Genomic DNA, 14494 nt, shown 5'->3' on the forward strand with positions numbered 1-14494 from the left:
TTAAACATGAATTTACAGAGATGTCTTATTGTCAGCTGACCTGGCCATGTTTTTGAATTGTCATTGCCTCCTCCCTGTGTGTCAGATGAACAACACTGGGTCAGCACTGGGTCAGGTGATCGTACTGCCTAATCCCGGAAGTGCACAGTACAACTCGGCTATCCAAAAGGTCATGAGCTGCCACATCTGCCTGGGTAAGAGCTTTTCTCATATCCTCAGAGATTGACTTCACACAAATGCTGCATTGAATTGTTATTTACATTTATATTCAACACCCAAGACGTGTGTTCTTGTGTTCTTGTGTTCTACATTTTGAATTTATTTATGATGGTGTAACTGATTTGTCCACACTTTCTTTCTGATCATAGTTCTTCTATTGTAAGCTTATTGGATGCACATTGCCTCTTGGTGCCATTGACAGTTGCATACCAAACAAAAGTAGCTTTCCAAACAAATCCAGTAAGACATAATGAAAGCCAAAACGCCTGAGACAATTTCTGTGTTCATTTATTCTCCAGACTCCTGCGCTCCAGACCAAATTTGTGACTACGTCCCCCCTCAGCAGTCGAGAGACAGGAGGTCCTCCACCACCGACGTGGACATTGACATGGCCTTCATCATGGACAGCTCCGAGACCACCTACCCCACTGTCTTCACCGAGATTAAACGCTACGTTGCGCACATCGTAGAGCAGCTTGAAGTCTCGTCAGACCCTATGGCATCCATCCACCACGCCCGTGTGGCTGTGATCCAGCAGGCACCCTACGAGTTCCTGCGCAACAGTAGCGGCTCGCCAATCCGCGTGGACGTGGGCCTGACCGACCACCGCTCGGCCCAAGACATCCGCAACTTCCTCCTGGACAAAACGCCCCAACTGGAGGGTGGGCGGGCGCTGGCGGCAGCCATCGAGCACACGGTGGAGCAGGTGTTTGAAAGGGCGCCCCACCAGCGTGACCTCAAGGTGCTGACCTTGTTCGTGACAGGCCCAGTGGAGGAGGATGAGGAGCGGCTGGTTGCCGTGGCCACCGAGGCCAAGTGCAAGGGCTATTTCTTGGTCATCCTGGGCGTTGGCGAGAAGCTGAGTGCTAGGGACGCCCGCGTGATGATGCGCATGGCCAGTGAGCCGTCCGACGTCTTCTTCAAGAGGCTGACCAGCACCTCGCACTTCTACGACAAACACATTCAGAACTTTGGCCGACTGCTGCCCAAGTATCTCAGCAGTAAGTGCTTTATTTCACACTGTTGCCGTCTTTTGAGTACCTGTTAGACTTATGCCCACCTTTTATTCACTGATAACAGGCTTTTCATAGAAAAAGCTAATTCAATAATTAGTTTGAATGCACATACTGGTTGACACATTGACAGTCGTTCAGGTTGACATTGTGGAAACCACTTACAAATGTTGTAATGGCCTTTTAGTCAGGTTGACACCATAGGTGAAGATTGTCCTTTTCCTCTTGTGTCTGCAGTTGAGAACGCTTTCTACATGTCCCCTGAAGTCTCCAAAAACTGTCATTGGTACCAGAGTGACCAGCCATTCCCCAAGTTCCCCTTCCCCAAATCACACCACAGCCAAGAGTGAGTATTCAGATCATGTTACATGATACATTTGTATCATATTATGACATTGTTCATCATGATTGTCATGTAAATCACTATAGTTTATGTATTGGTAGAAGTCAGAGGCTGGAGACCCACGGCATCGTCAAAGACCAATTATTTTAACCTAAAACAATTAATAAAGACATTTGTAGTAAAATATAATGGGGAAAGGGAATGAGAAGGTTCCTTACAGTGTTGGGAAGGGATCACAGAGGTGATTGAATGAGGGTATGAGGCATGAGTTGAGGTGTTCAGAGGCATGACTTCAGTGTAGGGCAGGGGTTGAGGTGTTCAGAGGCTTCAGTGCAGGACAGGCTCATCACGGATGGGTGGTGTTGGAGAAGAGCTCAACTCTTCCACTGAGGGCAGGACAGGATTTGACTGAGAAGGCAAACAACAATAACACAACACAGTTAGAAAAAAGAGCTAAGAATGAGTTTGTCCAAGCAAGGAGTAAAATCATTGATGTGAATGATGTCAGGAATCATGAATTTGCCCAAGGTGTGGAAATGCTGGATACAAGGATTAGGTGAACAAATTCTATATTTTAAAATGTTTAATAGACTAACATACAGACAGACAGACAGACAGACAGACAGACAGACAGACAGACAGACAGACAGACAGACAGACAGACAGACAGACAGACAGACAGACAGACAGACAGACAGACAGACAGACAGACAGACAGACAGACAGACAGACAGACAGACAGACAGACAGACAGACAGACAGACAGGTGCACCAGGAGACAGACACGATCCTCCGAAGTGTCTCGCATTGATGTGTAATAATGTGAATGTGTTTGTCTATGTAATTGACTCTACGTACAGTAACGAGAGAAAAATGACAGGGCTACTCACAGGGCTTGGAATGGAAACGTTCAATGTGCCAGTGGATGAGAGGGCATATGAGACATGGCTTCTGTTCATATCAAAGAGGTCATGCCCTCTTAATCAGGGAACAGGAGGAACTTAGAAGTAAATACAAATAGAAGATTAGTTAATTCCATTACAGTAGTGCCATCATAGGTTTGGGCAGCAAGGTTCTCCATGAAGTTAAACGCAGACATCTAAGAATTAACAAAGTCAAACAGACTGCATATTTCACCCACTTGACACTTGAAAGTAGCCCAACAAACGTTCCTGAATGAAGCCCTGATCATCCACATACTTGATGATAACTAACTGTGAGTGACAGCTGATGTCTGTGGTCTCATCCATTTGCCACTTTCAATAGTTGATGCAATGGAAGCTTTCAAATCATTCTGAATTGATTTTGACAATCCAGAGAAGACAGTAGAAACGTCCATATGTTCACCAAGTAAAGCATCGTAATGTGCAATTATCTTTGCAAGCTCCTTATCGTTGCCCTTGTTAGCGGAACTTTCCCTCTCATTGTGCCCCCTTGCTTCATCCCGCAACGAGCCATTGTTTACAATGGCCAACTCTTACATGCCCCAAAATGCTGTATCCCTGTTTCTTCTTACCTTCTTGTTGTGTTGCGCTGTTGGAATATGCAGACCTTCATCCATTACATGATCAATGCAGGTTTTTTCCAGAAGCTTGAAACTGATCTGGGCACGAAAGGGGTTCTTCAATAAGAAATCCACTTCATTGTCATTAGCGTTAGCTAGCCATTCTGGCAGAGAAAACTGCACTCTGGTAGCTAGCTAGCTAACTACTTGCTACTAAAGTTACAAAAATAAAGTTCTAAAACCAAGAAAACAATATATAATCTACCTCCTCCATCTCCTAATTTGAATTGAATAATATCCCCCCAAAAATCAACTCTCATTCTCAATCTGTCCAACAATGTCACCAACTCACCCAAGCTTCTTAACCACACATGCATAGAACTAAGTTCACTCTCTGATCCTTTGATTGGATGGACAACATGTCAGTTCATACTGCAAAGGCTTTGATTGGTTGGAGGATGTCGTCTGGAAGTCGTCTAATTACCATAGGTCTGTGGAAGGGGGTGAGCAGCATGAGAAAAATATGTTTTGTATTGAAGTCAATGTAGCCAGAGGAGGATGGAAAATAGCTGTCCTCCGGTTACAACTTGGTGCTACCCTAGAGGGTGCTGTTGAGACTACTGTAGACATTCATTGCAAAACAGTGTGTTTTAATCAGGTATTTGGCAACATATATTTCGTATAGTTTTATCTAAAAAGGATAACTTTTTTAAAGTTTCATTATATTAAATGTTTCTGAAATTCACTGAGTAGGATGGTCCTCCCTTTCCTCCTCTGAGGAGCCTCCACTGGTAGAATCTTATATATTCTGTGTCAATAATCCACTCTATGTGTAGGAAACATCAAAAACACCATGAAAATCACCAGGCAGTCCATCCAAGAAAGCACAAAGGTAAGACATGAAATATAAAATGAAATAGCAGGGTTTACATCCAGTTCAATAAATCAATCCCCATTTCCCGTGGTGGTTCAAAGACTATTTCAATTGTCAATGTGTGTGTTTTGTTTTTTGACTGTGATTTTATTGTCTGCTTGTGTGTTATTTTTGCGTGTGTGTAAATACCACCGGGTTTGACCACTAGACCAAGAGGAGTTGCACGTAGCCAATGCCACTTCCAGTGGCCTGACCCTGCGCTGGGCCAGCCCGGACCCTAAGCTCATAGCCTACTTCGAGGTGGTGGTGACGCGCCTGCGCGACCACACACTGGTGCTGAGGAGGAATGTGACAGGCACGGAGCTCACTGTAGGCGGCCTGGAGAGCGCCCAGACCTACCACGCCGTGGTGACCACACACACCGCCCAGGGCCACGTTGCGGCCGTACACAAAGGCATTATTACCACCAGTAAGTCCATGAACACACCACAGTGATTGTCTGGTGTGCTTAGGTTACCTGTTTTACTCTGCAATGGTGATGTCAACCTGAAATCCATAGTCAATGATCACAGTTTCGCCAGAGTGATTGATAGTTATGTGTATACTGTACAGTAGGCCTTTATTATTCGGAAAAATAAAATTTCAAATTCATTGTTATTATGATAATGAAATGACTATTGGTTTATTGTTGTGGAACATCCAAGCAATGATTATAGGGGCTTTTGCTGTTTCGTCAATATCTTCTTGGCGTTCATATATTTCATTGGAATTTGTTCCTTTTTGTAATGTAAGACAAAACAAAACAAGTCACCTGTTGGCAGACAAGCCACACAACATCCATAAATATTGTTTTAACTGAATCCACTGACCATTGTTATGTAATGTCTGATTGGACAGAAGCAGCAGCAGAGCATAAGGTCGCTGCTCCCATGGAGGTGACTGGTATCATAGCCACTGCACCACTGGACAAACCAGAGATTGGTGAGTGACACCTGTCGTGTGTGTGTGTGTGCATGTGTGTATTTGTGTGTGTGTGTGAGCGAGAAAGATGGTCGGCGTGATTTAAACCAGGTTTTCTTTAAACAGTTAGCTGATTTATTAGGCATTGAGGACAATTGATTTGCCCCATGGGAACTTGCAATTCAAACTCAAAAAGGGCCCGCCTCTACTTTTGAGAAGCGTTCCCCTTTGTTTCTATCTAATGGTCTCTAATGAGAATTCATTGTGTTTGGATTTTCATTGACCGCATTGTTGTTACCACAATTAATCCAACAGTATTGAGCAGCATCACTCTTCAAAGCACATTAAGCTTTATCACACATGATGCTCCATCATTTTCAAGTTAAAAGCCCACTCATATATAATTCGTTTAAAATATGAAATACGTCTGTAAATATCAGAGTGGGCCTTAAAGAAAATAACAAATGTGCTTTTAATATACACGGAATGTACAAAACATGAGGAACACATTCCTAATATTGAGTTGCACCCCCTTTTGCCATCAGAACAGCCTCCATTCGTCGGGGTATGGACTCTACAAGGTGTCGAAAGTGTTCCACAGGGATGCTGGCCCATGTTGATTCCAATGCTTTCCACAGTTATGTCAAGTTGGTTGGATGTCCTTTGGGTGGTGGACCATTCTTGATGCACATGGAAAACTGTTGAGCATGAAAAACCCAGCAGCGTTGTAGTTCTTGACAGGTGACATCGATAAGGGATCATAGATTTCACCTGGTCAGTCTATATCATGGAAATCAAATTGTGCAAACTCAGTGTGGAGCCAAGAAGTCCAGAGGAGAATGTTACTTGATAAACAACAGAACTGTTCACTGACAAGACAATATCGTCAGTGTTATTTTAGTGCCTGTAGCTTTTACAGTGAGAGACCCGAAAACTGTCTTAAAATAAATAGGTTGCAGGGCCATCAGAGCTGTAAACCTGCAATATCTGCAGGCTATTTTTCAGTGCAAAACCTACAAAGTCTAAAATGTCTTGTGGAAAATAACTCCATTGATGAAGATTTATTGCTCACATGTTGAGCCTTGGCGTGAGGCCACTGCAAGCGTTCCCATATGGTAGAAACATAAGGTAGTAATAGCTAAGAGGTGAGGTCATCTACAATAGTTGTCATAGTGACTGCTGATATTTTGATTATAGACATACTGTATATATTCATGATCTATGTACATGTCATATGATATATACTGTATATATTATATAAATACACTACCATTCAAAAGTTTGGGGGTCACTTAGAAATGTCCTTGTTTTTGAAAGAAAAGCCTTTTTTTTCGTCCATTAAAATAACATCAACCTGATGAGATATACAGTGTAGACATTGTTAATGTAGTAAATGACTATTGTAGTTGGAAACGGCAGATTTTTTATGTAATATCTACATTGGCGTACAGAGGCCCATTATCAGCAACCATCACTCCTGTGTTACAATGGCACATTGTGTTAGCTAATCCAAGTTGATCATTTTAAAAGGCTAATTGATCATTAGAAAACCCTTTTGCAGTTATGTTAGCACAGCTGAAAACTGTTGTGCTGATTGTCAATAGGGACATGCTATACTAGCACTATGTAATGTGCAAAGCAGAAAGGACTTTATCGTAGGGTGGTTTTGACAGGTACGCTTGAGTCCAAGACTGTGGATCAATTCATGTACTTTCTCAGCATTACCCGAGAGGTACTTGTGGAGTTGGCTCAACAGGATTAAGTACAGATGGTGGTTTCGCTGCATATCACGGAGATCGCACAGCCACAGACCTAATAAATTACTAAAATGTACTAACATTAACATATATTAACTCTGATAGCAACATCGTTAATGGAAGAGCAGTTTATTGAATATGGCTATTATTCTTTCATCTCAACAATTCACCAATAGAAACCTATGCTACTGTACAACTCCTACCTTTTCCACTCGACTCACAATGAACAATTTACTGTTCAAAACTACTCACAATATTAATTGCAGATGTTCAACCACTGTAATGTGCACTAGTCCTACTAATTGATTTTCACGAGTTTCATTTACCAGCAATGAGATACATTTAATTTCCTAACAAATGTTCTGCTTTCACTTTTCAAACACTTCTAGCCATTAACAATTTCATTACATATGAATTACTTACTGTTTAGTGATGGCTGACAACTGGCTCACAATAACTCAAATATGCTTTTAGATGGGTGATGTTCATCTTAACCATACTAATACCTCTCTCCTCTCTCTTACCCCTCTTGTGACTGGTCTTGTTTTTGCATGTTCTAGCTAACGAGCTCACAGACCCATGCTCTCTTGACTTTGACCCTGGATTGGCGTGCAAAAACCATCAGGCTAAGTGGTTCTTTGACAGAAAGAATGGGATCTGTACCCAGTTCTGGTACGGTGGTTGTGAAGGCAATGGCAATAGGTTCGAGACTGAAGCCCAGTGCTTGAAACGCTGCATGAGGTCAGGTGAGTGGTCCTTGTTGCCAGGTTTTCTGAACGCTTGTAGAGGCTCTTTGCACCTGACTGGTCTAATTTGACAAACTAACTAAGTAGCCAATTGTAGACTGTCTTTTGCTTGATAACAGCTGTTTTAAGCAGTCCTGATAGCTAATGACATGCTTTTGAAAGTGAATGCATATTATGTTACCTGGTTAGCTAGCTGATAAGCTATGCTACCTGGTTAGCTAGCTGATAAGCTAACCGTGGTACTTTTGTATATTGTTACTTGAGTGTTATTTCATGTGACATACACCAAAGTCACCTATCATGACTGTACACAACATCTATTATATCATGCTATCAGTGTAAAAACAGTTCTATGAAATATCGTTCAATTAAAGTGTTATGGGTTGTTGTAGATCAGTTGGTAAAAGGTTGACTTCAAAAACTCTTGTTTTTTTCCTATTCTACATCACCAGAACCTCAGCAACAAGTGGAACAGCTTCAGACTGAGATCCTTCCAGCTCCCGGTAAGTAAAGCTATTAATATACACTGAAAAAAATATAAATGCAACAATTTCATAGATTTTACTGAGTTAGAAGATGTGTTGTGCTGCATGGTGGTCACACCACATACTGACTGGTTTTATATGGAAATCAGTCAATTTAAATTAATTAATTAGGCCCTAATCTATGGATTTCACATGACTGGGAATACAGATATGCTTATGTTGGTCACAGATACCTTTAAAAAAAACAGGTAGGGGCGTGGATCAGAAAACCAGTCAGAGTTGATCAAGCTGTTGAGTGTGGTCTGTGGAATGTTGTCCCACTCCTAATAAATGGCTGTGCGAACTGGATATTGGCGGGAACTGGAACACACTGTCATACACGTCGATCCAGAGCATCCCACACATGCTCAGTGGGTGACATGTCTGGTGAGTATGCAGGCCATGGAAGAACTGGGAGATTTTCAGCTTCCAGGAATTGTGTACAGATCCTAGCGACATGGGGCTGTGCATTACCATGATGAAACATAAGGTGATGGCGGTGGATGAATGGTACGATAATGGGTCTCAGGATCTCGTCACGGTATCTCTGTGCATTCAAATTGCGATCGAAAAAATGCAATTGTGTTCATTGTCCGTAGCTTATGACTGCCCATACCATAACTCCACCGCCACCATGGGGCACAAATCACTCGCCCACATGACACCATACACGCTGTCTGTCATCTGCTCGGTACAGTTGAAACCGGGATTCATCTGTGAAGAGCACACTTCTCCAGCATGCCAGTGGCTATCGAAGGTGAGCATATGCCCACTGAAGATGGTTACAACGCCGAACTGCAGTCAGGTCAAGATCCTAGTGAGGACTACGAGCATGCAGATGATGGTTTCTGACAGTTTGTGCAGAAATTCTTTGGTTGTGCAAAGCCACAGTTTCATCAGCTGTCCGGGTGGCTGGTCTCAAACATTCTGCAGGTGAAAAAGCTGGATGTGGAGGTCCTGGACTGGCGTGGTTACACATGGTCTGTGGTTGTGTGGCCAGTTAGACATACTGCCAAATTCTCTAAAACGATGTTGGAGGCGGCTTATAGTAGAGAAATTAAAATTACATTAACTGGCAACAGCTGTGGTGGACATTCTTGAGTTGTCATGCCAATTGCATGCTCTGTGAAGAATTGAGACATCTGTGGCATTGTGTTGTGTGACAAAACTTCACATTTTAGAGTGGCCTTTTATTGTCCCCTGCACCTGTGTAATGATCATGCTGTTTAATCAGCTTTAAGATATGCCACACCTGTCAGGTGGATACATTATCTTGGCAAAGATAACACCAACAGGGATGTAAACAAAACATTTGTGCACAAAATTGGAGAGCAATAAGCTTTTTGTGCGTACAGTAGGGAACATTTCTGGGATCTTTTATTTCAGCTCATGGGACCAACACTTTACATGTTGCGTTTATATTTTCGTTCAGTACATAATATTCACTGAGTGTACAAAACATTAGTAACATCAGCTCTTTCCATGACATAGACTGACCAGGTAAATCCAGGTGAAAGCTATGATCCCTTGATGGTGATGTCATCTATTAAATCCACTTCAATCAGTGTAGATGAAGGGGAGGAGACAGGTTAAAGAAGGATTTGTAAGCCTTGAAACAATTCAGACATGGAATTGTGCGTGTGCTATTTAGAGGGTGAATGGGCAAGACAAAATATTTAAGTGCCTTTGAACAGGGTATGGTAGTAGGTGCCAGGCGCACCGGTTTGATTGTGTCAAGAACTGCAACTCTGCTGGGTTTTTCACACTCAACAGTTTCCCATCTGCTATCAAGAATGGTCCTCCACCCAAAAGACACCCAGCTAACAGCAGGCCAGTAGTCGAAGAGGGTCATTGATGAAAGAGGACAAAAGAGGCTGACAAAGCAACAGACAGTTAGTCAACTGACAGTCCAGTACAACATTGGTGCCCAAAGACCCTTAGAAGATTACCTTGACACAAAAGCAGTATGGCAGCCCACGACCTTACATAGTTCCACTTTTTTCAGCAAAAAACAAGGAATTGCAGTTGCAGTGGGCTAAGGAACGAAAACACTGGACACTGGAGTTTTGTAAAAACATTGCCTGGTCTGATGAATCCCGGTTCCTGCTGTTTCATGCTGATGGGAGGACTAGGGTATGGAGAAAACCACATGAGTACATGCATCCGTCATGCCGTGTGTCAACATTGCAAGTTGGTGGTGTGATGGTGTGGGATATGTTTCCATGGCACACATTGGGCCCCTTGATAAAAGTGGAGCAACGTTTGAATGTCACAGGATATCTGAACATCATTCCCAGGTGCATCCCTTCATGCCAGCAGTGTACCCATCTACAAATCGATTTTTTCAGCAGGATAATGCCCCATGCCACAACGCTAGGATTGTCCAGGAATGGTTCCATGAAAATGACAGTGACTTTTGATTACTGCAGTGGCCTTCCCAGTCACCAGATCTCAATCCAATTGAGCATCTGTGGAATGAGATGGAACGAGCTATTCGGAGTAGAGATCCAACCAGCCAACTTGACACAACTGTGGGAAGCATTGGAGTCAACATGGGCCAGCATCTCTTTGGAATGCTTTTGACACCTTGTAGAGTCCATGCCCCGACGAATTGAGGCTGTTCTGAGGCCAAAAGGGGGTGCAACTCAATATTCCTAATGTGTTGTACATTCAGTGTATATGCCATTTAGTAGATGCTTTTATCAAATGCAACTTAGTCATGAGTGCATACAATTTACACATGGGTGGTCCCAGGAATCAAACCCACTACCCTGGCATTACAAGCACCATGCTCTAGCAACTGAGCTACAAAGGACCACTATTCTCAGACTTTGGTGGAAAAAACATGCCTCACATTTAGTTGTGGTCTCTCATCTTAATACATTACAGCCTGATCCATTCCAACTACCTCTGTAGAACATATGACCGTCTTTGATCGCTGTTTAGTGCGTCATCCAAATGCTTTGCGGTTCAGCTGACATAAACATGAAAGCATTTCCTCCTAAACCAACATGTCTAGGTTTCAGGCAGGCAACCCTGATTCTCAACTGAAACATGATTTAAATTCGGTCCTCTTGCCCAGATCCGTGGAAAACCCTGATATATAAACTCTACTGTAGCAGGTCATATACATTGCGTAACACAATTTCCTCGGTCTGTGTTCACTTTGCAAACAAAGATCCCCTTTGTGTCTGGCAAAAAACCCTCCATTGCCTCTGAATGAAGTATGGAATGAGTGAAAAGCCAAGCATGGAGAAAGGGAAAGTTAAACTGTAGTCTTCCCTGAGACTGGGCCAAGTCATAAGCGTGGAGCAAATTAATGAAGAGGGCTATTCTTTGCAGGGTTCATTGTGTTTTGGACTAGTGAACTTTGCATCAATGAGCCTGATTATGTGGTTCACTGTCAGACTTAGTTTTCCTAGGTCTTGGCCTAAATGGGCGGCAGAGAGTTCTTATTATGATCTGTAGTACTGTAAACTATATTTGAGATCTTGAGTTTGTAGAAGGAATGGCTTGTGGTGGGGAGTACTTTCTCTCAAGTTGTATATCATATTCACCTCTATTATGTTACAATTAATACACTATTGGATCAACTATTGGATCATACAGGCATCCTCAAAAACACGTGGACAAATATTCAACATAAACAGATGTCACGTCAATGGATAACAGATGTCACTGTTTTGTGTTATCCTGAAATGAATTCCAACATGTCTCCACAAACAAAAACTGACAACATGTTTATTGACGTTGGATGTCATTCGATTTTCATTCCCACTGCATGAAACATGTTCTGTACACACTACACCTGCAAAAACATGTCCTTAGCTACACCATTGTATTATATCCTAACAGTGTACCTTTTCAGAGCACGTGTTCTGCGGTGTCCTTGCTTTGCTATGTGCGCAATGCATAGGCTTTGGCTAAACGGCTTAACCCTGGTTTTCGAACCCTGTCGGACACATATTCATTGGCCTGCCTATTCTCGTCTCCCTCACAGCGGCCTTGACAGGAGTGAAAATCTGTCAGCTCCCCAAAGAGGAAGGCGCATGCGCAAAGTTTGTTCTCAAGTGGCACTACGATGCACTCAGCAGGAGCTGCTCACGCTTCTGGTACGGAGGCTGTGGCGGCAACCAGAATCGCTTCGAAACTCAAGAGGAGTGTGAGAAGGCCTGTGGAAAAGCAGGTGGGTCTAGCTAGTCATCATATCTGTGTGTGCCTTTGTCTGTCTCTGCTATTGCCTGTACATCTATTTTTCCATTCATTCATCTAGTCCGTCTATTTTTACAATAATTATATTTAGTTGCTGGTGTCTGTCGAACTGTCTATGTCCATCTATTTAGTCGTCGGTCTGTAAACACTGAGTATACAAAACATTAAGAACTTGTTAAATCCACTTCAATCAGTATAGATGAAGGGGAGGAGACAGGTTAAAGAAGGATTTTTAAGCCTTGAAACAAGTGAGATAAGGATTGTGTATGTGTGCCATTCAGAGGGTGAATGGGAAAGACAAAAGATTTAAGTGCCGTTGAACCGGGTGTGGTAGTAGGTGCCCGGTGCAACAGTTTGTGTCAAGAACTGCAACGCTGCTGGGTTTTTCACACTCAACAGTTTCACGTGTGTATCAAGACTGGTCCACCACCCAAAATGCAACTCCATTTTAGGAAAGTGTTCGTAATGTTTCGTATACTCTGTGTATTTATCTAGTAATCTAACCGTTGACTGTCTACTCACCTCCTTGTAGTTAGATCTACACTATATATAAAAAAGTATGTGGACACCACTTCAAATGAGTGGATTCGGCTATTTCAGCCATACCCGTTGCTGAGAGATGTTCCATCTGTCAATCCACCTAAAACTAATTTCTCAAGGACAGACATGCTATTGCAAATATTCTGTATGTGTAAATAAATGCTCAGTGGAGTTTTCCTTCAATCTTGTCCTGAGGGCAGCTCTGCCTCGAGGGCAAAAGGCATGGGATTGGTTGGATGAAAGCCGTGCAAACCCCGAGCGGCACTCACAGCGACGAGTGAGAATGAAAGGAAAGAGAAGAAAAGGCTCGCTCGGTGGTAGGTTGGTGGTAGAATGGGGGCGTAACAAAGTGTTCTATATGCAAAGTTGCTCTTTCGAATCTTACCACAACCCCTAACCTTTACCAATAACATGTATTTTATAAACTTAACCCAACACCTAACCCTAACCTTAGCCAATTGGGATTACGTGTCTAAACTTAACCAGTCACATTTCATGACTAACGTTAACCAATCACATTTATTTCTGCAGTCGAGGTAGACCTGCCCTCAGAACAAGATCAAATAAGGGAAACTCCAAAATGCAGGGAGAATTGGTTTATTTTTTGAAATCATGTTTTGTCTTCTTCCCTGCTTTTCACCGACAGCACCTGTCAACCAAGGAGTCATTGCCGCAATACGAACATAGGAGGACTTTGATTCATTGTCAACGCATTCCTCTTCTGAGATTCGGAAGAAAATCAAACTAAAATGGCCAAAGAAAAGCTATACCAAAGGAAAGGTGGCTGCACTGGATTCCATGAACAGGATTTGATCAAAAACAATCTTGAAGTAGTCTTTTTCACAAAATGAAAGCAACACAATTTTTGCTGCATGATATTTCCTACTGGTGCTACATAGGGTTTTTTTGTTTTCTCTGATGGAATTGCAGAGTACGTCCAGTGTTTGTAATGTAAAATTCTGCAACAGTTACACCATATGTTTTCATAAAATAATAAACTCATGAGAATAAGTTTTTATAATTAAAATGTATGTGTATGAACATCTTGGGACAGAGATGATCAATAAATTGTTATTTACACATACACACACACACACTCACATTCACACACAGGTCCACAATGACTTTGAAAGGGTCATCATAGGTTTATTTTACTTCACTATATAATAAGCAAGTAAGCATTTCACTGTTACTCTACACATGTTGTTTACGAAGCATGTGATGAATAACATTTGATTTGATATATCCCCCAATTTACTTTCCCTCACCATGCCAAATACTCTCCTAGTTGCAGAGTTCACGCTGATGTTAACACAAGTCCTACCTGGCAGTGTGTATATAATGAGTTCAACCAATTTCTCAGCGTCGAAAGGAATTCATCCTGTAACGTAAATGCACTTCTGGAACCACTGCCTCAAACACATGTTCCAGTTTTTGAAGATGGAATGTACTTGTCAAGCTGTTTTTTGTTTTGTTTTACTGAACTTTGTGTTTCATCTGGGAACGGGGGGAAATAAAAATGAATTAGACTTTCTAATAAGCTCGAGCATTGAATTTCTTCTTTTTGATCTCTTGAATCACCATCTATGCAGCACGCTGTGTATCTAACATCAAAACATAGAATCAAAGAGCAAAAGACTGGAGAAAATTCAGAGGGAAGGAATTAAACCGATGAAACTCTATTTTTGAACATGGGAATCAAATGGACAGTACTGTGTTAAAGAGGAAATTCAGGGTCTGGGCCTGTAAGGCTGGAGGAAATCTGGTAGAGGACTCAGTTTGAGAGCAAAGCCCTTGTAAAG

The 14494-nt window shown here is 42.2% G+C and overlaps 1 protein-coding gene across 3 annotated transcripts in view; it reads left to right on the forward strand.

Annotated features, from left to right (window-relative positions):
• Nucleotides 1-14232, forward strand: part of LOC120064487 (collagen alpha-3(VI) chain-like) — an 80819-nt gene extending 66587 nt beyond the window's left edge. Inside the window, exons 34-44 of one of the 3 annotated variants that reach the window (XM_039015097.1) lie at nucleotides 86-194; nucleotides 519-1220; nucleotides 1470-1578; nucleotides 3916-3971; nucleotides 4162-4422; nucleotides 4851-4934; nucleotides 7231-7416; nucleotides 7869-7919; nucleotides 11941-12126; nucleotides 12893-13009; nucleotides 13339-14232. In XM_039015097.1, the coding sequence (XP_038871025.1) occupies nucleotides 86-194; nucleotides 519-1220; nucleotides 1470-1578; nucleotides 3916-3971; nucleotides 4162-4422; nucleotides 4851-4934; nucleotides 7231-7416; nucleotides 7869-7919; nucleotides 11941-12126; nucleotides 12893-13009; nucleotides 13339-13379 (1902 nt within the window). In that variant the 3' untranslated portion in view covers nucleotides 13380-14232. The remainder of the gene's footprint in view (nucleotides 1-85; nucleotides 195-518; nucleotides 1221-1469; nucleotides 1579-3915; nucleotides 3972-4161; nucleotides 4423-4850; nucleotides 4935-7230; nucleotides 7417-7868; nucleotides 7920-11940; nucleotides 12127-12892; nucleotides 13010-13338) is intronic. The other 2 variants (XM_039015098.1, XM_039015099.1) reach the window with 2 other exon arrangements.
• The last annotated feature ends 262 nt before the right edge of the window (nucleotides 14233-14494 follow it).

This window comes from Salvelinus namaycush, chromosome 19, assembly GCF_016432855.1.
Source record: "Salvelinus namaycush isolate Seneca chromosome 19, SaNama_1.0, whole genome shotgun sequence".
NCBI classification, from domain to species: Eukaryota; Metazoa; Chordata; class Actinopteri; order Salmoniformes; family Salmonidae; genus Salvelinus; species Salvelinus namaycush.